Source organism: Cimex lectularius, unplaced genomic scaffold (assembly GCF_000648675.2).
Source record: "Cimex lectularius strain Harlan isolate CLEC.00 unplaced genomic scaffold, Clec_2.1 scaffold49, whole genome shotgun sequence".
Taxonomy (NCBI): Eukaryota; Metazoa; Arthropoda; class Insecta; order Hemiptera; family Cimicidae; genus Cimex; species Cimex lectularius.
The window spans coordinates 1,782,686-1,808,960 of NW_019392644.1; the positions used below are offsets into that span (position 1 = coordinate 1,782,686).

At 34.4% G+C, this 26,275-nt stretch overlaps 4 protein-coding genes and 1 long non-coding RNA gene across 5 annotated transcripts; 2 read left to right on the forward strand and 3 right to left on the reverse strand.

Annotated features, from left to right (window-relative positions):
* Positions 1-267: 267 nt before the first annotated feature.
* Positions 268-5,443, reverse strand: LOC106665952 (regulation of nuclear pre-mRNA domain-containing protein 1B). The gene is made up of 6 exons (XM_014392777.2): positions 5,085-5,443; positions 3,320-3,568; positions 3,084-3,244; positions 2,913-3,012; positions 2,614-2,789; positions 268-988 (listed from the first exon to the last, which is right to left on the reverse strand). The coding sequence occupies exons 1-6, from the start codon at positions 5,233-5,235 to the stop codon at positions 845-847; spliced, it is 981 nt and encodes a 326-aa protein (XP_014248263.1). The 5' UTR covers positions 5,236-5,443; the 3' UTR covers positions 268-844.
* A 1,217-nt stretch (positions 5,444-6,660) lies between these two features.
* On the forward strand, positions 6,661-12,634 carry LOC106666011 (pre-mRNA-splicing factor ATP-dependent RNA helicase PRP16). Its single transcript, XM_014392872.2, has 16 exons — positions 6,661-6,984; positions 7,866-7,953; positions 8,007-8,146; positions 8,208-8,591; positions 8,727-8,941; positions 9,025-9,369; positions 9,427-9,588; positions 9,660-9,902; positions 10,167-10,313; positions 10,386-10,596; positions 10,762-11,140; positions 11,200-11,350; positions 11,416-11,587; positions 11,651-11,953; positions 12,019-12,173; positions 12,274-12,634. Exons 1-16 carry the CDS (start codon positions 6,831-6,833, stop codon positions 12,562-12,564), a joined length of 3,540 nt encoding a protein of 1,179 aa, XP_014248358.1. The 5' UTR covers positions 6,661-6,830; the 3' UTR covers positions 12,565-12,634.
* Positions 12,635-13,223: 589 nt separating this feature from the next.
* On the forward strand, positions 13,224-17,686 carry LOC106665964 (protein tilB homolog). Its single transcript, XM_014392795.2, has 11 exons — positions 13,224-13,675; positions 13,948-14,075; positions 14,145-14,943; positions 15,056-15,223; positions 15,277-15,451; positions 15,512-15,690; positions 15,807-15,903; positions 16,111-16,341; positions 16,404-16,569; positions 16,815-16,894; positions 16,957-17,686. Exons 3-11 carry the CDS (start codon positions 14,934-14,936, stop codon positions 17,072-17,074), a joined length of 1,224 nt encoding a protein of 407 aa, XP_014248281.1. The 5' UTR covers positions 13,224-13,675; positions 13,948-14,075; positions 14,145-14,933; the 3' UTR covers positions 17,075-17,686.
* On the reverse strand, positions 16,694-17,525 carry LOC112128386. Its single transcript, XR_002910969.1, has 3 exons — positions 17,434-17,525; positions 16,940-17,344; positions 16,694-16,851 (listed from the first exon to the last, which is right to left on the reverse strand). It is a non-coding gene; the product is annotated as an uncharacterized LOC112128386 (long non-coding RNA).
* Positions 17,687-18,830: 1,144 nt separating the features above from the next.
* On the reverse strand, positions 18,831-24,434 carry LOC106665965 (nucleolar protein 58-like). The gene is made up of 7 exons (XM_014392796.2): positions 24,029-24,434; positions 21,053-21,338; positions 20,898-20,975; positions 20,455-20,557; positions 20,205-20,377; positions 20,059-20,139; positions 18,831-19,941 (listed from the first exon to the last, which is right to left on the reverse strand). The coding sequence occupies exons 1-7, from the start codon at positions 24,212-24,214 to the stop codon at positions 19,880-19,882; spliced, it is 969 nt and encodes a 322-aa protein (XP_014248282.1). The 5' UTR covers positions 24,215-24,434; the 3' UTR covers positions 18,831-19,879.
* Between the last annotated feature and the right edge of the window lie 1,841 nt (positions 24,435-26,275).

Consider the following 26,275-nt stretch of genomic DNA (forward strand, 5'->3'; position numbering starts at 1 on the left):
AATACGCGATAACGCATAGAAAAAAAATTGTATACACAACCTGTACCATATAATATTGTATTCATGAAATCAACAAATAGTATGTGCTCAAGACAAAAACAAAACAAGAATACAACATTAATTACTAAATTCAAATAATGGTAGGACCTAAAGAATAAATACGGATCTACCATCACACCAATCAGGAGGGATTATGTCAAATTTAAACAATTTTTCAGCAACAAACTACATAATTTATAAAGTTGCTTATGCATATTTTGACAATTGTTTATCTACATTTCAATTTATTACAAATACATTGTAGAATTTTGTACAATTTCAACTCCTTGTCAACAAGATTTCCAGTTCATTCTAGAGCTTTTACTTTTTTAACAAAATTTCGTTCAAAATAAAACTATTTTTCAAAAGGTAGTTATTATGTCACACTATCATTGATAATCTTGTGTTTAATGTTCTTATACATTTATATAAACACGTATGTATATAGAAGAATGAGCAAACAATTTTAAGTGTTGCGCCATTTATAATTCTATAACATACACATTGTAAGTACAAATTTTAAATATAAATTAATCCCTTTTAAAATTTCAATAACTGTAGAATAACAATACAGTTTATTTCTACAAAATAAGTAAAAAAAAAAAATGACCAAAAGCCTTATTGCTGTATTTGGTATTATTTATAAATCACTAAGCCAAATTTCGCTACAACATGAAATGTACAACTGCTTCACTTTTCAAAGTCAGTGAAACCGCTCTGGGGGCAAGAGCGACAACTAAAACTTCCGGACGGCACGGGTCTCCTGGTGTGGCAGGAGAACAGCGGTGTGCTACTTCCCCTTCTGCTAGGTAAACAGATCGCCGGCCGAGGGCAGGGGCGCGAGGCCTGAAGTCACATCCGGCAGCTTCATCATGTCCGGCAGGTTTGTCAGGTGTGATAGGACTTCATGCCGGACCTGTTCCACTTTTATCAACTTCTCCTTGTACTCCTGCAGCAAAAAATAACAAAAAAACATTTTTTACTGTAAGGATTTAAAGATAAATTTAATAGAATTGACACATATATCTAAAGTTGCGTGATATTAAGAGTAGGCAGTAGTGCTAAAATTAAATTATGTATTTAAGAAACTCTACTTACATAAAATAGAAAAAATGAAGATTATTTAGAGTTTGTGAGATGTGGTCTGGTGAGATGTAGGTTTAGAAAAACTTTTTTTTTTATCGTTCCAATTGTTTCGATCTTTATTGCGATCATCTTCAGGACCTGGGATTTATAAACATTTTTTAAATTATACAAAAAAATACAAGATAAGACTGTGAATTTATACAATAATGTACACATATAGAAATTTTAGGTTTAATCAATTTCTACTTACTCAAAGTGAATGTCACAAAAGGGTGTGAATAGTTTTATAATTTTTGAAGGCCATTTTAAAATTATCACACAAATTAAACACATTTCTCTCTTCTGATAACTTTAAAATAGTCTGTGCGACAGAAAACATACATTTTAAGTGAGTACAAATACTTTGATTGAACTTACAATTTCAAAATTGTGTACATCATTGTATAAATTTATAGTCATATCTTATCTGTATTTGTATAATTTAAACAATGTTTATAAATCCCAGGCCCCGATATCAATTCGAAAATATTTTTCAAAACCTACATCACACCAGACTGCATCTCACAGTCTGTCAACAATCATTACTTAACAGCCACTAAATATTACACAGAAAAAATTAAAATAAATCAATATTTTATTTGCCCATCTCTAAAGATTTAGCCATCCACAAACCAACTACTGACTGAGACCAAATAGAACGAAAATCTGTATAATCATAAACGACAAAACTACTTTGGATGTGTCACTCCTTAGAATATGTTTTTAAAATGGAATATTATTTAATTATGCATTATTTTTGCTAAGACTGCTTATGCAAATACTAGCAGTCCTAAAAAAGTGCAAATTTAAGACACACTGTAATTTTTATTTGTAGAAACACATTGTTTCAATAATATTCAAACACCTAATTATCAAGATTGTCTGTCTTTATTTTATTGCATATTCTAATCACCCTCCCCACAAAATGACAGCAAAATATTGAAAATACACGATTTTTCCTAATCCGAACAAATGGAGAAAAAATGGTGAAAAATGCACAAGAAGAAAATATTAAACAAAATAAAAACCCTGTGTAATCCAAATGTTTCAGTAATCCGAATAACCTCTGCAACAATTAGTTTGGATGATGGAGAGAGCATTGTACATTTAAAAAAACTCCATGTTCTTGTTATTATCCACTGTCAGTGACTTACAGGTGATCACTGGCACTTACAGAATCAGTGTCTGGTGGAGGCCTGTTCAAGAGGGAAGTGTCGAAAGGCAGGTTGGAGAATTTAGAGCACACCACAGGTGGTTGAGGGAATCGGAATCTAAAAATTCAATATGTCAGAGGAGCGAATTACCAGAGAGCTATGGAGGTTGAAAGAGTACCTGAGCAGGGTGCTTATAGAAAAAAAAAACTTATCGATTGTCTGAACAAATTGTTATTCTGGATGGCTATTCCTTTGTTTTGTTTTGTATTATTATAAGTGCAGGGAGTGAAATTACCTCGAGCCTTGCTTCAGCCTGTTGCAGCAATTGCTTCTGCGACAGTGTATAATCTCTTAACATCTGACTCACACGCCTTCTCTCATCCATCTCTTGTAGTAAACGAGCATTGTAATCATTCAGAAGATCTAGGGCTGCATTAACCTGTTCTGCAAGCTTAAGCGCAGCCTCCTTATCTAAATAAAACAAATAAACGTCTCATCAAAGTATTAAGATTAATGTATTAAAGAAATATCTTGATTTATATAATGATATATGACTGAATATTAATGGAACTTGCATACAATGTGAAAGTTTACCTTCCAATTTTGATAAAAGCTTTACTTCTGAAACCTCAGGTGGCAATTTTGCTATTTTCTCTCTCACAGCGACATCGACTGAAGCTGCATTTTCCAAATCCTAAAAGGCAAAGTGTATCGATATAGACTCTTTTATCCTGGTATAAAAAGAAAGAAAAATTAAACTCTGACCATGAGAGCTTTAACTAATTCTTCGACTTCCGGCGGATCGTTCAAAGGGGCGACCGGAGACAAGGTAACTCGGTAATCCTTGTTCGTCTCCTTTTTCCGCTCTGGCTTTTCTTGAATGGTTGGAGCAACTCTCAGCTTCTTGGCCGCCGGCTCAGTAATATCTTCAAAATATTCAAAACGTTCAAAATTAAACTATCTGATAATTAAAGCTTGGATTCGTATAAATAGTTTAATACCTTGTTTGTGAAATATCCTTTTGAACTCCTCGACCTGCTTTGAATCATAAACATTCCTCTCATCCCAGATGTGAAGTATCCGATCAAGCTTCTGAAGGGTCCGCTCGGTGCACTTAGTGTTGCTTATTATCCTGAAAGCCTTCCTGAGCACAGGAATAAACTCCTTCGTGTATTCTGGGCCTTTCTTCTTGCTGTTTTGAATCACATCGTTGGCTAGATACATCAAAGTGAGCTTTCTGAGCTCATTTCCTTAATAAAACAAACAAAACAAACAATTAGTTTTAAAAAAAAATCTTGACGCTAACAACAAGGCTAAGATTCCTATTTCTGGGGGAGGTTAAGCAAGGCGTGAAGGATACACATGAGAACCTAAATAAAGCTTAAGTGCTTAGCTTACACCGCAGCTCTAACCACTTGAGCTATCATGACCAAGAAGTTAGATCAGCGGCATATTGAACCGAAGGTCATGGGTTTGAATCCTGCTCATGACACTAACTTTTTCATTTCAAACAATACCATACATAAAAAAATTAATTAATTAAAAGAGGTTATTTGGTCAATCGGACAACAAAATATAATGGATATTAAATAATAACTTGGAAAATGCAAATCAACTATTAACTTTTTTTTTCTTGCTTATTGATAATTCGGACATCTTGATAATTCAAATTATTTTTGTGGCCCCTTGGGTTTCAAATTATCAAGAGTTGATAATTATTGATAAGTTGATATTATACTATACAGTAATTAAAAACAAAACAGATTTTTTATAAAAGCCAACAAACAACTTATTGAAAATAGTAATCAAACAAAATTAAGATATTTCTTTTCACACTCTGCACCATAACTTTAAAGAAGTAGAAAAATTTAAAACTAGATTAGAAAATATTAAATATGTAATTTTTGTTGGTTTTTTTTGTAACGTTATCTGTTCCAGAGAAATTCAGCCAGGCCGTCTAAAAATAACACCCTGTATAACTTCGCTGAGATTGATCTGCAGACATCCTCAGACATAAACACTTATTATTAAAAGTATATAGCTAATAGACGGGGTGCAAAACATCATCCCTATAATAGCACCCCATTTGGAACTAGAAAAGCTGAGAATGTTAAATTTTTCCCCTTTCATGAACAGATGCCTTAATATGGGATGGATCTAGACAAGGGCCTACAAATCTTGGCAAATGTCATTACTGGTTGGATAAGTGAACTGTAGTAACACATGATGAACTTACATGAGTCTTACCAACTCTATTTTGGTTTAAAACACAGAACCTTGACGTAACGACCGAACAGTACACACTAAGTAAAGAATTTGTGGATAACCGCCCGAATAATGTTGAACACACTGTGACAGAGAAGGAAAGTTGGAGGAGCTGGTCTGAAGGTCTGAAGAACAAATTCATAATCAACCCTAACCCATTGTGATCGGTTACCGGATGGTGTAACCATCAATACCTATCTCCCATAACAAATTACCACAAAATGCCAAAAATCAAGGACTATGACGGTACCAAAATCAACTGGTTGTAAAGCTCCTGGACGAAGAATGATTAAAACAAAAATCTAAGAGTGTGTTAAACACAATTACTACATTTCATGGAGTGCCGTAGAGAAATTATTTTTATCTATTAATCGAAGTTTTTGTTTAGTTGTTATGACATATAAGACGTTGAAGTCTAGTGTCGAGGAACCGGCGTCTATTTAGGTTTTGACCATCGGTTTAACCTCGAAGGTGCTGAGGAAGTACTGTATTATTTTTTACCTTTTGCCATTTCCTTTGACCATGTCTTTACGACCAGCTGGTAGTGTTTACGGTGGTGTATAAGCCATAGGGACAGGGTCTGTATAGACTGCTGCGTCTCGTTGAGGTCGTCGAGCTTCTTCTGCAGTACCGACTCCGTGAAGCCGGCCATGCCTGATACGGTAACGCGTTGCGCGGTCTCGTCTCAAGGCGGTACAGGCATTCTCACGATTACGGCTCGACCGAGGACACCGAAAAGAATCGCCGGTCAAAAATTCCCAAATTTTCCTTCCTTTCCCACTCCTTGGTGGTTTTCACGACGACGAGACACCGTCACGGCCAAATCGCGACGACGGGTACGTATCGATACTGGCCCGTTACAAAAACGAAAACAACAAAATACACCTTGTGTACAATCGATAGTTTTTTTATTCACTCGTCTATAATTTTTTATTTAATTTACATAAATACAAGACTTCACGACAACAAAAATTCAACTTATTAAAAATCTTAACTCGTATTGAAATGGTATTCCACTATATACCATCCCTATCATGTTTTAACAAAATAATCGATTTACAATCGATAATAAGCATTTTATTCCAATATGGATGAAGCTGTGTGAAAAATGTCTGGTTTGGTCTTCTTAAATAAATAATTTTTGGATCAGAATAATTAAAATTTGTCTGGATTTTTAATGTAATGATTATACAGAGAACGTGAGATGCTGTCTGGTATGATGTAGCTTTAGAAAAACGTTTTCTTTATTATGCCACGTTTCAATCTTTATTGAGATCATCTTCAGGGCCTTAAATATACATATCACTACCCTTTTTTACATTGTATGTCCCTTTCACCTCAAAGAAGCCGACTCCTCACAGAAAAATGAATTTATATCCCTATTTCCTTCCTCATTTCTTCAAAATGAAACATATAACAAACAAAAAAACATTAATATCCTCTAACACGTCGCACAACCTTGACACATCCACAAAGAAAACACTTTGATTAAACGGACCCAAAATTTCTATATTGTGTACGTTATTTTATAAATTCATTTTCACATCTCACATGTATTTGTACAATTTAAACAATGTTTATAAATCCCAGGCCCTGAAGATGATCTCAATAAAAATCGAATCGTTGGCATGACAAAAAACATGTTTTTTTAAACCTACATCCCACCAGACAGCATCTCACGATCTTTAAATAATCATTAACGGTCACTAAATACTGCACATTTTTAATACAATGTCGTGTAATGTATCGACCAACTGGAAGCCATCGTAGATGATAGATCAGAGTAATAGTCCAAATGAAGTACAGTATTGAATTATATTAAGTTTTCGGCTTATATAAACCCTTCTTGGTGCAAAATATCTTTGTGAAAATAAAAGATCTATCTTGTGATTTATTTTATGTTCATTTTATATTTAGGAGGGAAAAAATGAATATTTTTGCACTCAAGTGTCGGTATGAATATTTATCAAACAAAAAGTGTCGGTTTATAAGTTAAATTTTACTTATTTAAAAAAATATATGTACGTATATCTAAAGTGAGGACATCGATTCGAGTATTTCGACTATCGCCTGTGTCGGAAGTGAATTGTTCTCCGGCCGAGGTTACAGCCTTGTTATCCGACTTCCTGCCGTCGGGACTTTGTTGTGATTGATTCCTCCGGCTGAAGAACGGACCGCGTCCTCCGCGTATCGGAATAATCGGAAAGGAACTTTTATTAAGTCAAACGTCGGACTGTTTCGTCGGAAATGGAAGCGGACGATGAAGACGTTTACAGGCTGTCCGGACGAGAGGAGACCGGAGGAGGGCTGATCATCAAGAAAAAACCCACTCCACAGGGTAGCTTCGAGTTCAAAGTACCGTCTCCGAAGGCATCTCTCTTCGGACTAGACAAACTCGCCGGTGAGAAGCTCGTTCTAAAATATTCCATTGGATTAAAAAAACATAAAAAAATCTTAACCACTTATATGGATTTAGCCAGTTGAATTATAAAAATATTCGTAGTATCGACCCATGAATTTTGACTGTTTGAACAGTACAGTTGACCAGTCCTCGAAGCCCTGGTCTGACGAATTGCGATGGTTGTCAAAGAATTTTTCCGGAATCGTATCGTCAGTCTTCTTTTAGAAGAATGGGTGTCTGATTTTATTAATTGTATTTGTGTGCCTCAATCCCATCTAGTTTGATTGTTTTTGGTTCCTAAATGCACTTTTCCTACTTTCTTGTCTGAATGTTTCCGTTGAAGGTAGGTTTAAGCACTTTCTAGTGCTAGTCGTTTATTGTAGGAGTTGTTCTCATTACCTCATTTTGACATCTTACCAAAAATATAAAAAGTCTAATAACAGCTTATAGAACTTTATATCTAATTTATTTAGAAATCGTGAAATGCGGTCTGGTGTGATGTAGGTTTCAGAAAAACATTTTCTTTATCGTGCCCACGTTTCGATCTTTATTGATATATTTCGATCTTTATTACACATTGGCACGATAAAGAAAATGTTTTTCTGAAACCTACATCACACCAGACCGCATCTCACGATTTCTAAATAAATATCGATTAATGGTCACTAATCACCACACATTTATGTCTAATTTTTATCTTGCGTTCTGGCATTAATATGAGAAATCTGAATTAATTGAGAGTGTATGGGGCTTTTAAGAATGAATGGGGTTGGTGATATACTGGATAAACTTGCAAGGCCGTCGGTACAGGCCTTCCAGAGAAAATATTTATCATCACCTTTATAACATATAACCAATGATTTTAATTAACCTTGTTTTAGCTTTACGAAGAAAGGAAAGGGAAGAAACTCCTGATCCCAAAAAAGAAAAATATGATGCTGTATTTAAAAAACCAGAACGGAAGGATAGGTACATATTCAATTTTTTCTTAATATTCTTGTTGCTAAAAAACAAAATTTTAGGCGTTATCGAGAAAAAATGGATGAGACACCTACTCATACAGGTGGCGTGAGTCAAGAAGCCAAAGAACGTATGCTGGAACACTCAAAAAAAGAGAAACACAGGGGTATTCAAATTGCAACAGCTAAAGAAAAAGATAGAAGTATAGAAATGTATTATACCTTTGGAAATATCTATTTAAAACAACAAACAAATATTTTTAGGTAAAAGGCGTTCTATAGATAGGGAAATGAGACATAGGGACAGACACAGGCATGTGAAAAGGGAGAAAAGGGACAGACATAGAGATAATCATGGTGATAGACATGAAAGCTCTAGAAGTCGTGGCTGGTCCATGTCGCCGAGATTTAGCGACGAGCCATCAACACCCTTGTTCTCTGTTAAGAACACACCTTCAAAAACAGGATGGGAAGAAGACGACGGGCCATCCGAAAGATCATCCTGGGATCTTCCCACACCAAAAACTCATAAGATGGATGAAGACGGTGAATGGTCCGAGCGATCTAGAAGGCCTACACCGGCACACAGGTATAACAGCTGGGCTGCCGAGAGAAAAGCAACTGGCGCTACACCTCTACCAGGAAAAGGTTACATTTTATAATTTATTTTGTGCTATAATTGTTTATACAAGAGCAGAAGATGTGTTGATGCCTTTTCTACATCTTCGTATTTACTCAAAACCACGTTCTTTAAATGATTATTTGATTTTTTGAAATGTACAGAAGATGAAATTGCTTGGAGTTCTGGCACAGATAGGGAAAACTGGGAGGCGGAGCAAAGAAAGCTTGACAGGGAGTGGTATGGTCTCGATGAAGGTTTTGATGAAGGACGAGATCCTTTTGGAGAAATGTCAACAGAATATATTAAAAAAAGGGAAAGACAACTTGAATCAAGAAAAAACAAACGACTCAGTGCTCAACAACGTCAAATAAATAAAGTAATAATCAATTACAAAACATTACATTTCTTATCATCTAGCAGACTTGAAAAAGATATTTCATAAAATATAATTCTTTCCAGGACAATGAACTTTGGGAAAGAAATAGAATGCTTACGAGTGGTGTCGTCCAGTCGGTGGATCTCGATGAAGATTTTGATGAGGAAAATGAAGCCAGAGTGCACCTCCTTGTGCACAATATTGTACCACCGTTTCTTGATGGGCGGATCGTTTTTACAAAACAGCCTGAGCCTGTCGTCCCGGTCAAAGACCCGACATCAGACATGGCTTTAGTTTCAAGAAAGGGTTCGGCGCTTGTAAGGGCATACAGAGAGCAGAAAGAAAGGCGAAAAGCACAGAAGAAACATTGGGAACTGGCGGGCACTACAATCGGGAACATAATGGGAATTAAGAAAAAAGACGATAGGGTATGTATAAAACTTTGTAATTTTACCGGTTTATTTAAAATTAATGACATTGTTCAGGAGGAAGACAAAGCTGAAGGGGAACCAGACGCTGATTATAAAACTGGGCAAAAGTTTGCCGAACACATGAAAGACACGTCAGCCGCGACTAGTGAATTTGCTAGGAAAAAGACGATTCAAGAGCAGAGAAATTATCTTCCTGTGTTTGCATGCAGGCAAGAGGTAACTCCGCAGCCTGAAATTTTTAGTCAGAATAAAATTTTTTTGTTATTTGTCGCTTTTGTACATTTCAGCTTTTGAACATAATTAGGGAGAATTCGATCGTCATTATAGTCGGTGAGACGGGTTCCGGGAAGACGACACAGCTAACCCAGTACCTCCATGAAGACGGCTATTCTAGATACGGCATGGTTGGGTGCACACAGCCGAGAAGGGTCGCCGCCATGTCAGTTGCCAAACGAGTGTCAGATGAAATGGCATCACCGCTCGGTGACACAGTCGGCTATGCCATACGTTTTGAAGACTGTACTTCTGAAGTAAGTCAAGCTAAAGTTATTTGTTCATGCAAGTAAATTTTTCAATTAATCTGTGAGAATATCAAGGTTTATTTTGTCAATATATTGCCTATAAAGTTTTTAAAATGCATTATATTAAATCATATCTTCAGACTTTTTTAAGAATACCAAATTACTATTATATTGTAATTTTTTTTAAATTATGCTAGTAATTTTTTATGTAAATGTTTTCATTATCGACAAATAACAATTTGAAGTTTTTCTTAAATTTGTAATGGTTTTTAGAATACTGTTATAAAATACATGACAGATGGTATATTATTGAGAGAATCTTTACGGGAACCTGAACTTGATAATTATAGCGCCATTATCATGGATGAGGCGCATGAGAGATCGTTGAACACCGATGTTCTCTTTGGCCTGTTACGTGAGGTCGGTATTTAAAGAAAATGATAAATTTTCATTTGTTTAAACAATTTGACAATGATTTTATTTTTATTTTAGGTCGTAGCAAAGAGGCAAGACTTAAAACTTATAGTGACATCGGCAACGATGGACGCTTCAAAGTTTGCTATGTTCTTTGGGAATGTGCCTGTGTATACAATTCCAGGAAGAACTTTTCCAGTTGAGTTGTTTTTCAGCAAAAACCCCGTTGAAGATTATGTTGATGCCGCTGTGAAGCAGGCGCTTCAAATACATTTACAACCTGTTAAAGGTAAAAAGTAATTTTTGTTTATTGTTGTAAAGTAATATATATATAACTTTTTAAGAAAGCCCATTCTTTAAAAAAAGATATTACTACCCTACTTTTATTAAGCCTCAATTCTTTTATTAGATTATATGACTATAGTATATCCTACATTTAATATGAATTTCGTAGGGGACATATTGATTTTTATGCCCGGTCAGGAGGATATCGAAGTGACATGTGAGGTTTTGGCCGAGCGGCTGACTGAGATAGAAAACGCACCTCCGCTCTCAGTCCTGCCCATATACTCGCAACTTCCCTCTGACCTTCAGGCCAAAATTTTCCAAGCGTCGCCCGACGGGATCAGGAAATGTGTCGTCGCCACCAACATAGCAGAAACGTCTCTTACGGTTGACGGTATAATGTACGTTGTCGACTCAGGCTACTGCAAACTGAAAGTGTACAATCCAAGAATTGGAATGGACGCTCTGCAGATATACCCGATTAGCCAGGCCAATTCGAATCAGAGGAGCGGACGTGCCGGGCGTACCGGTCCTGGACACGCATATAGGTAATCCATCTTTATAAGTTTATTTTGGCCATGGAACAATAATAATAAAATTATTACAGACTGTATACAGAAAGACAGTATAAAGATGAACTCCTTGTGTCTACTGTACCTGAAATTCAAAGAACCAATTTAGCAAATACTGTTTTGCTTTTGAAGTCGCTCGGGGTACAAGATCTCCTCCAGTTCCATTTTATGGATCCTCCACCACAGGTAAATGGTCAACAATTCTCCAGTGAACTCTGTGGCCGGAGTTGTTAATTTCATAAAATTTTCAGGACAACATCCTCAATTCTCTTTATCAATTGTGGATTCTTGGGGCTTTGGATCACACCGGCAGTTTAACTCCATTAGGAAGGCAAATGGCCGAGTTTCCCTTGGATCCTCCTCAATGTCAGATGCTGATAGTTTCAAACGAAATGGGTTGTACGGCAGAAATCCTCATAATTGGTACAAGTCTTATTGTCAACCAGTAATTTCAAACTGGCTGATTTTATTTCCTCTGTTTTTCAGTTTCAATGCTGTCGGTCCCGACAATATTCTACAGGCCTAAGGGTCGTGAGGACGAGGCAGACAGCGTGCGCGAGAAGTTCCAAGTCCCCGAGTCAGACCACTTGACTTTTCTGAATGTCTACATACAATGGAAACAGAACAAGTATTCAGCATCGTGGTGCAATGAGCATTTCATACACGCTAAAGCGATGAAGAAGGTCCGGGAAGTCAGGCAGCAGCTCAAAGACATTCTCGACCAGCAGAAAATGGAAATTATGTCATGCGGGTCGGATTGGGATATTGTACGCAAATGTATTTGTTCTGGTAAGATTTTTTAAATTTCATATTGGACCAACGATTCCTCGTATATACATTATTTTCTGTTGTAGCGTATTTTCACCAAGCAGCAAGGCTTAAAGGAATTGGCGAATATGTACATTGCAGAACTGGAATGCCTTGTCATCTTCATCCGACTTCGGCCTTGTTCGGAATGGGCTTCACGCCTGATTATGTCGTCTATCATGAACTTGTTATGACATCAAAGGTAAAATCATTTTTATTACTTTTAATCATTAACTTAACAGCGTGTCGATTATAGTTTTAAAATGGTGGTGAATTTACTATTATATAATTTTGCTGCTTAGGAGTACATGCAGTGCGTAACGGCTGTCGACGGCCACTGGCTTGCCGAGCTCGGCCCGATGTTCTTCTCCGTCAAAGAGACTGGGAGGTCAGGATCAGCCAGGAGGCGACAGGCACTCGAGCACCTGCAGGAAATGGAGGCCCAGATGGCCGCTGCTCAGGAACAGCTGAGACAAAGGGAAGAAGACAGGGAAAGGCGCGAATCGAGGGCGGTAAGCGTACGCCAGGTCATAGCCACACCTGGCGCCGCTCAAAACAAACCGTATCGAACCCCATTGCGCCTTGGAATGTAATTATTAATAAATAATTGCTTGTAGATAATGTAATTTATTTCATTTAATTTTTTATGTACAATTAACTTGTTTATACAAATCAATACACTTTGTAAATAAATCATTTAAACTTAACAGTCTTATTATCTACATAATAAGTTTTCCAACGGTTTTATTCACCTGATTTTCTGTGGTCTTACGCCAAATGATTTAATAACAGGAACTGTAGGCATACTACACATAGGGTCTCTTTGACGTCTGCAGTTGATGAATATTCCCAGCATCAGTCGGTTTGTGGTCATTGCCAATAAATAAATTTGATTTATCTATCAAATTTCAAAATGCGTTTGGCTTACAATTATAGTTATACTGTCGCCAACCATATATACACATAGAACCCACCATACACCATAGAATATGGTGAAAACGAAAAAAAAATCTGACAGTCACACATAGACATTTTCAATTATTACATTATAAGAACATTCAGAAAGGATAAAATAACATTTTAAATTTTTTTTCTTTACTTTAAATTTATGTGATTGTGAGACAAAAATTTTGAAATTGGAAAAAAAATTGAAAAACAAATCAATATTTTCAATAAAATATTGAAAAAAAAATTGTTTTTGCAAACTAATCGAACCATTGAGTTTTTCTTAAATAAATAATACAAGTTCGTATGTTAATACAAACATTTATTGCCCCTTAACACGACTTCTTTCTCTACGCCGGAGGTGAAGGGAGAAGTTGGTTGAGCTGTTCACGTATGTCGTTCTGGTCGGCGATCCACCGTCTGCGTTTTTCCTCTCGTTCGCTCTCGTCTTTGATCTCCTCTAGCTTAGACATTTCAATCATGTGATACATATCAATGCATTCGTTCAAGATGTGCACCAAAGTGTATATTTCGCTTGCAAAGTCAAGACTCATATTAAATGTTTTACCTCTATCGTTAATAATCAAACTATGTACTAAAACTGACATGGCTGATAATCAGCAGTTTATAATTTAATTTAATTTTTTTTTTTTTTTTTTTAACAAAAATTCAAACATGTGTGCTGCAGACTATTTTCTGGTCACCCTTTGGATTATTTTTGCTATAATTTCTCCTAATAAAACGAAAAATGTGTCAAAGGTGAGTTTATATTGTTAACAGAGAAATATTCTGCTGGTTGACATCAATTATCAATTCCTCAATAAAGTTGTGATTGATGGTTTATTGATTGAAAGAGTATCCACAGAATTTACTGTTTTTTTGTTGTTTTTTTATCAACTACGTATTGATTAAAATATGCTGGCCATTGTCTGGTTCTCTTGTTATATTTATATTAGCGCAAACTATAAATTTATAGAGAAACAGAATTTCTCTTTGCTACATAACTTTTAATATTTTTATTTAAACAAAAGGTTGCCTCATCAAATAAAATTCTTGGAGCCAGGCGAATCACCGAGCTGATGATCAACTCGCTCACTATCGCATGTTTGCTTTATATGTCGACAAAACTATTATCATACGTGACTGCAAACTGTGTCAGGTGATGGTTAACTATTTCTTTCAAAACAAGGATTTTATAAATAATTCTTAATTTTTTTTTCATTTTTAGCCTCCTCCTTAAATATGAATACCATGATGAAGCACTTTGGATTGATTTATGATCAGTGTTTGCTCACAAATTTAAAAACGTGACCACAAAATACAACTTTTTTTTTCAACACTGTAAAATGTGATTTCTTTGTGAAAGATACAATTTTAACAGATAAGGTTACTTCCTAACCATTTATTTTACATGTGAATATCATAATCAGTAAAGGGTTGGTGTAGAATAGAGAAGAGATGGTCACAAACTAAAGATAGTTAAGGCTCCAGATGGTGAACTTATGAATAAATGGGTAGAAATACTCACACCCTAGATTTCATATTCATATTCAAGATGAATGAGCTACGCATTTTCATCATTAGTTTTTATATGTTGAGTTGATCAACTAAATTCAATTGTGTGTAATATTCCACAACTGGTCCTGCATACCAAGTGAATGTACTAATAAATAAAATCATTTGCTACTCGCTCTCTATGAGGAACCAAGGCACGACACGTCAACATCCAAGATGGGTCAAATACTCAGGCAATAGCAGTCGTCTATGTTTTATAAATTATCATATTAAACAGTAGGAATGTAAAAGAACAAAACATATTCAATGAAATGCATAAATATAGTTGGGAGGAGAAACATGTGATCTGTAATTTTTTTTTAATATTACAAGCTTTTCTAAATGTAATTTGAGTTTTAATAATAAAAATATTTAATACACATAAGTTCAGTTGTATGTTCGCATATTCAATGATTCTCTAAGTGGGAAGCAGTACCAGTTGGTACTTATTTATCCGGTAACCATGCAAAGAAGTAAGTGCACGTTAAAGAGAATTTTGACTTACTATTCTAAATAATTTAATTATTCTCTCCTTAATAATGTTTTTATAAAAAATATTCAACAACTTTAATTTGTCTGATTCAGTCACAGAAGATTTAGTCAGAAAGAAGTCTGAGCACAACGAAAAGGACATACTTTCTTTGGAGGAGCTCTCCCTACATCAAGAGGACATAGGAAAACTCGAAAATCTACAAAAATGGTGTAAGGACCTTAAAATCCTCCTGTTACATAACAATCTCATCAGCAAAATAGGTAATTTAAAATAAATTAATTTAAAGATTTTAAATAATAACGAAACTTTTTAGAAAACATAGGGAGGCTGAAAAGTCTTGAGTACATTAATTTCTCGCTGAACAACATAGAAAAGATTGAAAACCTCGAGGGCTGTGAGTCTCTGACCAAACTCGATTTCACACTGAACTTCATAGGTGAACTGACGTCCGTCGAGAGCCTCAGAAAGAATGAATTCCTTGAAATTCTGTACGGTTTATTAATGTTAAAATCTATCGATGTGTCAAAATAATAACAATGATTTTTTAGTTATTTGACAGGAAACCCTTGCACAGACTATGACGGATACAGAGAATATGTCATTGCTACATTGCCACAGCTCAAAACGCTCGATGGTACTGATATACTCATTTCTGAACGGATCGAAGCAGTTCAGAACTACAACGAGATCAAAGAGAGCATTATACAACAACAATCCCATTGCAAATGTAATTATAACAATTACCAATATATTGAGATAAATGAGATCGACACGTACAAAGAAATCAGCAACGTTTCGCTGACAATTTTGAAGAATTTAGTTCTAAACAATTGCATCTTTCAGTGCAAAGAGAAAAACAGAAAAACAAAAACCAACCTAAACTTCAACAGTACATCGATGAAAATGGAGAGCTGATTGAAAATTATGAAGTGGAAAATGGGTAATGATTAATTTGTGAAATTTCTTTTAATGGACCATTTCTGGTCAGTCTGGTTCACAATTCAGGGTAACTAAACATCTCTATCCCAAACTATTATCATATTAAGTATGTAACCACCCTTAACAGTTCATAAGATGGAAAAACATTAAGAGTCTTAAGATTAATCAAAACAGAAAGGATAACTAGACTTATATATTTGTTTGTAAGTTTTTGGCAGCAAACGAGTGACAACTCGCCGGAAACGAGAATCGACATTGCTCTCAAGTCAAGAAAGTGCAGGGAAAAAGGGAAACCAAAAGAAGTGAAACGTCAAAAAAGGGATGTCATTTATTTCAAATCTGATGGCACTCCGTACAACATGAACCTCGGGAAATTCCCCTTCTTGCTTGACGATGATTGGAGAAACAACCGATATGTTTTAGATGTAACTGTACAGAAGTCGGTGACATAAAATATGTAATATATAACAAACGAGTTTAAACATGTTGCAATTGTTTTAGATATTTAGACACAAATTTCATAGAAGTAGATGTACAGCCAAATTATGTTAGGGTGACTATTAAAAAAAAGATCCTTCAGCTAAGGCTAGACCAAGAAGTGTGTCCTTCAGAGTCCAAATCAACGAGGTCCATTTCAACTGGACACCTTATTGTTGAAATGCCAAAGGTCTCTTTGGTTTATTACTTTTTTTATATGCAAAGGATGGTTGAGTTGAAAAATTGGGGTCACAAGCAGGACTTGTACCCACGACCTTCGTACCCGCAGTACTGATCTGGAATATGGGTTCGAATCCTGCTCATGACACTAATTTTTCCACTCAGCCATATTTTGCGTAAAAAATAAATCAATAAAAATCATTGCTTTGGTTAATAGGACCGAGTAAAACATACTTCTTTATTTTACGTTGTTAGCTCAAACCGTACATTGGCCCTTCTCCTGCTGTGGACACTGTAAAAACATTCGCCATAAACAAGAGACAAGAGAAAAAGCGGTAGCATTTCAAATATTAATGTATATTAATTATATTCTGACTTACATTTTGAATAATTTTAGAGAATTTCTTGATGTACACGAAAAGGAGGAATTCAACCTGCAAAACTTCCTCACAATCCGTCCCAATGATAAAAACGATTCTTTTGTGGATGATCCTGACGTGCCGCCTCTTGAATGAATTCGTTAAAATACATCTTTCATTTTTATGTATTTAAAGTAAATTTAAAATGTTAACAGGGCAATATTATCATCTTTTTTCTTATTTGTACTTAACAATTTGTAAGGATGGTTATTTAAATATAGTTAAGCATTGCTTTTTTATATGTATAGTTTCATTAGTAAATTAAATATTTTGTTTGATGGTTTCATCCACAATTCCACCAATGAAGATATCAAACTGCTGAAAAGGACCTGATAGACCAAACTACAGGCTGATGACTCCAGAGACCTTGAGGAACAATTGCACAAACTGAATTCATTGTCAAAAAAAAGACGTTGTCACGTCAACATCAATCGTAAGATAATAATAATACTTACCTTTTTTTAATGTGTTGATGTTTATTTTATAACGCACACACTAAAGCCATGCTTTCCAACTACTTTTTCTACACTGTAGCTTTTAGTCTAAAGGCAAACATTAAACTTTTTCTACTGCAAAAATACATTTTATCAGGTATTGGCAAGGTGTGGAAAAAAAAAAGAAAAGGAAATTTAAACTTTTTTTAATTGAAAATCAAAGATAAAGTTGTATAAATTACCCAAGAACCAATGAATATTAACAACAAAAAAATTATTAAACAATAAAGGAATGAAAGTGCTAGTTAAAAGAAAACAAAAAACAACAAAAACTCTCAACTTGTCGAATTAATTTCAACAAATCGGCTCAGTTTTGTTTTCTGATATGCAAAAATATTCTTAGGCTGTTTAAAAAATAAACAATCATTTCCATTCAAAAATAATAAAGAAAACATGCATCTAACAAAACAAAATCAAAATGTTAAGTATATACATATACAAAAACAAATAGAAAAAAATTATAACAACAATAATAAAAACGCAATTGGGAACAAGTATAATATAAAATTCTAAGGGGTGGGGAAACAATATAAACATTTATAAATAAATAATTTTAATGATAATATATTTTGTATCAATATGACTATAATCTAATATATATATTTTTTCTTAATATTGCATTTTTTTTTTTTTTTGTAAATTATACTTTGAATGTTACAATTATATATTTATAAAAAAAATACAACCATCTTGCAGGGGGGAAAACAGTCCATTCACTTGAAAAATATTCTCACATATTTATTAGTTTAAGCAGTGCTGTGCTTCAAAAGGTACACAGACTCCTTTTTTGAAACATTTTACTTCCCTTTATTTAGACAAAATAGCGATTATTATTATTTTAAAGATATAATTTGATTATCTTTTGCTTTTAATGATTGATGTGTGAATCATCAGAACTTGTTTTAAATTAATGTTTGAAACAACTCCAGTAAGAGCTTGACCAAAAACAACCAACATAACACCAGTTTATAACTATAAGCACAATTCTTTAGCAAGAAGGAAAAAGAACCAATAAACAAAAACCCACGACTGTTCACAAGTTATAAGTCTAAAACAACATTATACAATATTCCCACCATATGACACATTTCTTATCGTTTACTATATTTAAGAGTATTTTTTTATTTTCACGGCTTTTGAATACATGTATACACATATATATTCATATATATTTTTGTAAATGAAAAAAAAAAAAAAAAAAGAAAGAAAGAAAAACCCTGTTCTCAGATGAGAAATATTTACATTTTGGATTTTGTACGTCATTTATAAATTTAAAAATAAAAATAAAAATGATAATATATATACTTTCTTATAAAGCTAAGATTTTTTTGTGTTTTTTTAAAATATTTTTTTTATTCTTAATCGATATACATTCCCAGATATTTGTGTAAATGTTCATTTAAAAAATAGTCTCAATCCTTCACACACAAGGGTGTTTTATCTTGAATAACACTTATACGGAATAACATCTATAATAAAGAAAAAAAAAATTAGGCCCAAGATTCATAAGAATAAATTTGTGGGGGAAATGTGATATTTGAAATTCAGGAAGACAGAAGAAGGCTGATAGAGAAAAGAAAAAAAAAGCCAATTTTGAACCGAAAGAAATGTAAAACTCGCGAAATCACAGCCAATTATATATTTATATTTTACTAGTACTCATTGTGTGTTGAAATAATAAAAGAAAAAAATTCACCTTCCCTCTATGTCCAATCATTTCTACGCTGTTAAAGATGAGGTGAATATAGCTGCGATTTTCGTCTTTTACGGGGGTCGCCCGGCGGTCGGTTAAATAAACGAAAAAAGGTGTCAGACAATTAAAAAGAGAAAAATGAGCAAACAAACACTTAAACATTAAGACAGACAAGCAAAGGAAAAATTACCAATCATTTCCCATTTAACTTTTTTTTATTTTTTTATATTTTATCTAAAAAAATATTATCACAAAATCGATATAAAAAACCCACTACCCGTCCATAAAAACATCTTTATTTTTTTATGTTTTGGTTCTTCTTTTGAAAGGTCGCCTCCTGCTGAGTTATTGTTTCATTCTTAGATATTTTAATTTCTCTATTCTGTCTTTTTTAATTATTAAAAATGGTCTCTATTTTTTATTACTTTAATAACTTTCAAATTTAAATAAAGCCAGTCTAAATAAAATATGTAAATACGAAAACACGAGGAGATGAAAATAGTTTGTTGGATATTTCCTATTTTTGGCACATTTCTTGGAAAAACCAAATTGCTGATCAATAATAATAAAAAAAAATTGCTCACGATTGTCAATTTAAATTTTTTTGCCCTCTAATAATGTCTTTATTTTGGTCTCCTCTGTTTAGGTTTTATTTAGTTGCTCCTGGTATTTTTTTTTTTTTTTAAATTAAATTTATTAGTTTCCGTTATATTTTTAGTCCTTTCTAGACTTCTTCTTGTTACCCTTTTTAGGAGCTCTTGCTTCCTTCCATGTGTCTAGATAAACAAAACAAACTCAAATTATTATCCTATAAATAGTCAAACTAAAAAAGCATGTTGATTATTTTCATTTGACTAACTTAAAAGTACTATGATTATAATGTATAAAATTACCTCCAAGCTCGTCAAATGCAAGAGGGGAATCAAACTCAGAAACGTTTAACGGTAAAGCTTCAGACGCTTCAACCTTCACAGCTAAAAAGCACAAATTTTTTATTTATTTATTTTTTAAAATCGAATATGGTAAATGAGTAGCATACTTAGTTTGGGTGGAGAGGGCGAGTCAGTGTAGGCTTCCTTCTCTTCAGTCAGCATTGATTCAGCAACATTTTGAGTCTCAGAGGGCTTCTTCTTTTTAGGTTTTTTAACTTTTTCATCAACAACTGCAGGTTGAACCTCTACCTGTTGTCCTGATGGTTTTTCCTGGGGCAACCTATTAGCACGATTAGAAATTTTTAAAATTTTCGTATAAATTATTTATTATTGTAGTTTTATGAGGGATTAATTTACATTTCATTCATTGACGGCTCGTGCTCAAAGTCGGGCTGCTCCTCAGGCTCCGTAGGAGCAGGCTTCACTTCTTCTCGGGCTTTTTTCTTTTCTTTCTTTTTTTCTAAAATGATATAAATAACAGATTAAGACCAACTTTGCAAACATGTAATAAATATAAAATAGCATAATAAAAATTGACAATTATACAACTCTGTCATATTAAAAATGATAATGTTCAATTTTTTACTGCCTATACATACAAATCCACTGAATTAGGATAATCAAAAACGACTAAAAAAAATTCATTTAGTTGACTGGCATGACTGGCTAAATTATTATTATTGTGTTTTTTGAAGCTAACAAAATTATGTACAGACTATCTTATAGTCATTGTAAAGACTAAAAGTTTATAGATGATCAAATGTGTCAATGAAGTGAGGAGGATTTATATTAGTACGCACCTGATTTGGGCTGAATTTCTTCGAGGGCGGTTTTCCTATTTTTCTTGTCCTTGCGGGACAAAGCTTGTTCCCACTCTCCTAAACATTGGATAAAATCAAATGTTATTATAGAAATAAATGAAACTGTTCCAGGATAAAACAACTGAATATATCACCATCGTCAAAATCTTTTGGCTTTTCTTCAACGATTTTATTCTTCTTTGAAGATTTCAACTCGACGTTCTCTTTACCCTTTCCCTTGACTTTTCTGTTGTCGACTCCATTCAGGTTGTCTTTTGTATCTTTATTAGTTGTTTTAGTAGGGGATTTCTTCTCCTGTTTCACAGCCTTCTCTTTCAAGGGAGACTTCTCTGTCTCTTTCTTTTCCTCCTTCTTCATCACCTTCTGGTCTGATTTTTTGCTTTCCGTAACAGCAGTCACATGTCCATTCATTTGTGACTTCTAAAACAAAATTTTAGTTTTTAATATTTATTAAAATTGTTAAGTATAAAGTTCTACTATAATTTTTATGTATTCATTCATAAAGTAAAAATAATCAGTTTTGCTAAAAGCAAGGTATTAGAGAAGGAAATGAAGATGCTTTTTTCTGAACAGTAAAAATTATTAAATATGTAAACCGGGCAAAAAGTATATTTTTCTAAATAGTCAATGTTTCAGTTCCTTTGGTCCATCAGTACCAGCATTGATAATGATGGTTATGTTCTACACAGTTTGGTGGTGCCCAAGTACAAGTATTATTCGCTAACACTGTGTAAAAGAACAAGCAATACAACGACACAGGCATTTTGTTCGTTTATGGGAGTTCAGTAAATAGTAAGAATGTGATGGACATTTGATATCGGGATGGTTTGGGTTAGGGATGATTACAGAAAATGAGAGATGGTTAGTCTGTTAAGGATTTCTTTCATTTAGATGGTTTGTTTGTTAGGGTCAGATATTTTTTTGAAAAATTCAAAATGCCAAAATTGCATAACAAACCTGGATGAAGAGATATGGCCAAACTGCTTCAAGGATAAGCAAAATTATAACAAGTTTTAACTATTATAGGGTGTGTGGATGTTTTTTTTTTTCAGTTTTCAGAAAAAAGTCTAACTTTCAAAATGTGTAAGTCTGATGATTTAGACGAGAAGAAATCTGTAAGTTTGATTTTCAGAACATTATTCAAAAATTCCCTATGTTTTAAATGGTTGTCAGGGAACAGAACAAGTAAAAATCGGATGGGGAAAGTTCTGGGGTATGCATGGTGGGAATTCTGTTGCCAGCCTATGATGTTACTCTGAGTAAATGCAGCCATGTGAGGCCTGGCATTGTCAAGGTGAAACACAACATTGCATTTATTCACTGGGGTTGGACGGTTTTCCTTCAACACTGGGCCAAAATGTTTTACCAGGACAGGTCCTACCATAAGGATGTGGTTGTGTTTCAATTGTGGTTAATGGTTGTTTGTTGTGAAAATAGTTTCCAATAAATTGTTCCTCAAATCTCCCACCAAACAGATGACAGATGAGGGTTCAATCTTTCTCTTCACATCAATAGCAGTGTTTCAATCTTCTTCAACGATCCTTCAGCATTTAACATTTTTGAGACTTCTCACCCCAAACCCTTTAAATTTATTCAGGTGAGAAACAACAAGAAATGCACTCTTCTTTGCTCATGAGGGGCAATTCATGGGTTTCCCAAGTTTTGAGTTTTTCAATGCACCAATCCAATCAAGATTGGATCCTTCTTTCTATTGTTGTGCAATGTACTTGAAATCGTTCTGATATCTGTGCTACAGTTAATTTGTCCTCATCCTCCAATGCCACTAATAGGTGAATGCTGTTAGCTTACTAGGCGTTCCACAGCAAGGTTAGAATTTAATTTGCCTCTCTCCATTACAAAAATGTTGGAACCATTGTTGACACACACATTCAGTTACATTATGACCGTAAATTCCATATCAACTTTCATAGATCCAACTCTTATAGTAAGCAATGTATTCTATCCGTTCCCTTGTCATATGGGTTACAGTTAATTCTAGGTTGACTTTTGGGATCAACCCCCTTCAATCTTAACAATCTCGTTCAATAGTGTTTTTCCACCCTAAAGCCAGTAGGGCCAACAGGTAATACAAGATTGCCTTTATAATGGTGAAAGTTGAAAACACTAAGCTTTTGAACACTTTCAAAATTGTTGTCTCTTTGGGCTGTATTATATGCTCAGTTTGTTAGCCAGTTTTCCATATGTGACATCATGTCTAAACATTTAACTGATTATTTCTTTCTAGTGAAATGTCTGTTATTCTGCCTGAGCTTCAGAACCTCAGATTTCTCTGAGACAAAACAATATCAGTAGAATGGAAAATTTTACGATCCTGGAAGGTGGATCATCTGTTGTATTGTAAAGACATTTTCTATGCCGAGATATTCTTCAAGACGCACCATTTAATCAATCACTGGTTCGTACTCCTCTTTATTCTTTTTGTTTATAAATGTTGATGTTTGTTAATGGTTAACAGGTGGTTAGGAGTTAAGAATGTGTAAGGTTGGATTAACTACCACAATAGTTTGAGTGATATGTTTTAAAAAATGAGAGATGGGTCATCTGTTAGGAATTTCTTTTATGGAGATGGTTTATTATTACACAGTTTAGATATATTTATCAGAAAAGTCAAAATGGTATCTGACATGATGAAATCATATGATCAGACTACTTCTACGATGACCTAATCAATTATAACAAGTTTTAACAATGATTTCTGACCTCTTCCGAAGATCCTCTGAAAAGACTTAATGATTTCTATTAAGTTTTTTAACATTGTCAATGTTTTTGTCATTTATGTGTTTTTAATACTAGCCTGTTGTGTAAAAGGAAATTATTTTTCTCTCGTTTATTCTACAACTAAATTAGATGTAAACAGACGTAGACGTTTTATGTAAGTTCTACTGATTTAAGGACGTTTAGATTTTTTTTATTTTTGAATTTTTCGGTGGATTGTAGTAGAGAAGGATGGTCGGGAACCCTGGCGGCGAAAGAGACAGAGACTGGAAACGGGTCGCCTCCAGATGGGAAAAAAGGTGTACGTAGGCGATGGTGAAAGGGTGAAAGGGAGAAAGGTCGAAACGGAGGGTGTAAATGTTTTATTTTCTCACCTTGTCCTTCGGTTTGCGTTTCTTTCCCGCGGCTCTCCTGTCCTCGTGGCCGCTGAGTTTGTCGAACGGCGGCTCCTCGGCGGACTTGAAACCGAACGCGAAGACGAGGACGGCGAGGATGAGGACGAAGCCAGCGACCAGCCCGTGGAAGGCGTATTGTCCACCGAGGACCTGGCTCAGCTCCATTCCGGGTGAAAAGTCGCTTGTTCCCCCTGAAAAATCGACAGATCTCCCTCGGGCTCACCGATCAAAAGAGTCTTTTGGATGGCATCGAACCAGCAGGCGACTCTCTCCTCTCAGCGATTAATCTCCACATCAAACACTAGTACGTGACGTCAACGCCACGGCCACGGCCAACAAATCCCCTTTCGCGAACACCTGCGCTACGTGGCCACTTGATTTCTTTCCCAATCACCTTCCGGTCCCATTTTCTAAACTACAAAAAAACTTAAAAATTTATTAAAAATTCTTAAAATAAAGAAAAAGAAAAACACTCTTTCAGTATTTTAACATTTTCTTTCTGTTCGAAAAAAAATCGGTGTTTCTCCCACGTCCTCCCACCGTGAACAATTTATCGACAAATCAATACTTGAAAAAGGAAAAAAACGCTAAAATTTAGTTTCAATTATTTTTTCTGATTTAAAGAAACGAAAGAAATATTTTTAAAAAAGCGAGAATACATTAGTTGATCCGAGCTATAGTGCGTTAACCATTCAAATCAATGAGGGAAATTCAAAAGATTCATTCCAATATAACAGGAATGAAAAAATAAAAAAAATATAGAGATTATACATTAACTTTCGATGTGTTATCGTTTAAAGACACGAGAGTACAAATTAAATAAAAACAAGAAACTGATATCTGAGTGATCCTGGAACAAAGTAGGAGGATAGCTTTGCGAAGAAGTACAAAAGCCTACAGGACATCGACACACTCCAAACAATCGCCTAAGCCCACCCAATTGACATAGTCCTCCAAAGCAAAGTTGCCATAAGTAAAATTAAAATGGGACAATGGCCAAACCTACAAGGTGTAGAAGAACTAGAAAAGCTGAGGGACATACTAAAAAGACAGCTCTCAGTATTTATTAAAAATTGGATAGACACTGCGTGGGAAAAACAGATAGGAAAGGAAGGCTCACCTACTTCCCCAACATTGAGGAAAGGGCATGAGCAAAGTGGATGTTTTTAGATTTCTGGGTCACGCAACCTTGACCGTCCAACTTCTAGGCATGTCTCTTTAAATTCTAAAGGTCCAACAGCCCTTTATGATGTGCACCACAAAATTCTTTCTTGTACTATTTTTGAATAGGAAAGGGAAGACATGAAAGCACTTCTACAACAGTTGGCCCTCGAATTTAGGTGAACTTGTTCAGGACCAAAACCATTTCTAGGCACTCAAAACATTAAGTCTGAAAATTCTTGGTCATCAAATATAGAGAATTCAGTTGTTGAGGAGAGTGATGTAGAAAATTACAAATACCTAGAGCTCCAAGTGGAAATTACAGGAAAAGTTTGTAATTGCACCTAACAAAGTAGTTTTTACTTGTATAGGCCCTAATTGTGTAAATGACTTAACCGTCACTAAAAATTTTGAATGTGAAACACAAAACGTTTCAGAATTAGGAGATAAAGAAGTCGACCTTTCATTAGATCAGATACTTTGTTAAATTGCAAATGATAATAGGCAAGAGAGGGGTTCAAGAAAATGAAGATATATTACAATTGGCTTCATGTGAGGCATTGCAACTTGCAGCCAATCTCATAGATCAACATCTCGGCCTGGTAGATCATACGCCATTTACACTGCAAGATTGACACACGACAGTGATCATCTTCAAATGGAGTTCCAACTGAAGAAGGATACAGAAAAACGAATATCCTCTACTGCCACCATAGTTTTTTTTTGTCCCAATTTTCTTCATTGTAAAAACTAAAAACCAGATCAAATTTTTTTACTCAAATTTCACTTAGTATAATTTTAAGGTTTAAAAATTTTAAAAATACAGAAGAAAGCATTAAGAATAATATTTGGTGTAAAGAAAGAGAAAGAGATATAAACCAATTTTTAGTTTATGATGACAGTACCTGATCTGAAAATTTATTTAAATCTAAAATATATGAAAGAAAATATAAATAATGCTTAAAAAAAAAGTTAAATGTAAGAAATACATAAGTTTGTACTAACAAAGTACAAACAAACATACACAAAAAAATATAATAGCCCTGAAGTCTTTTCACAGAAACT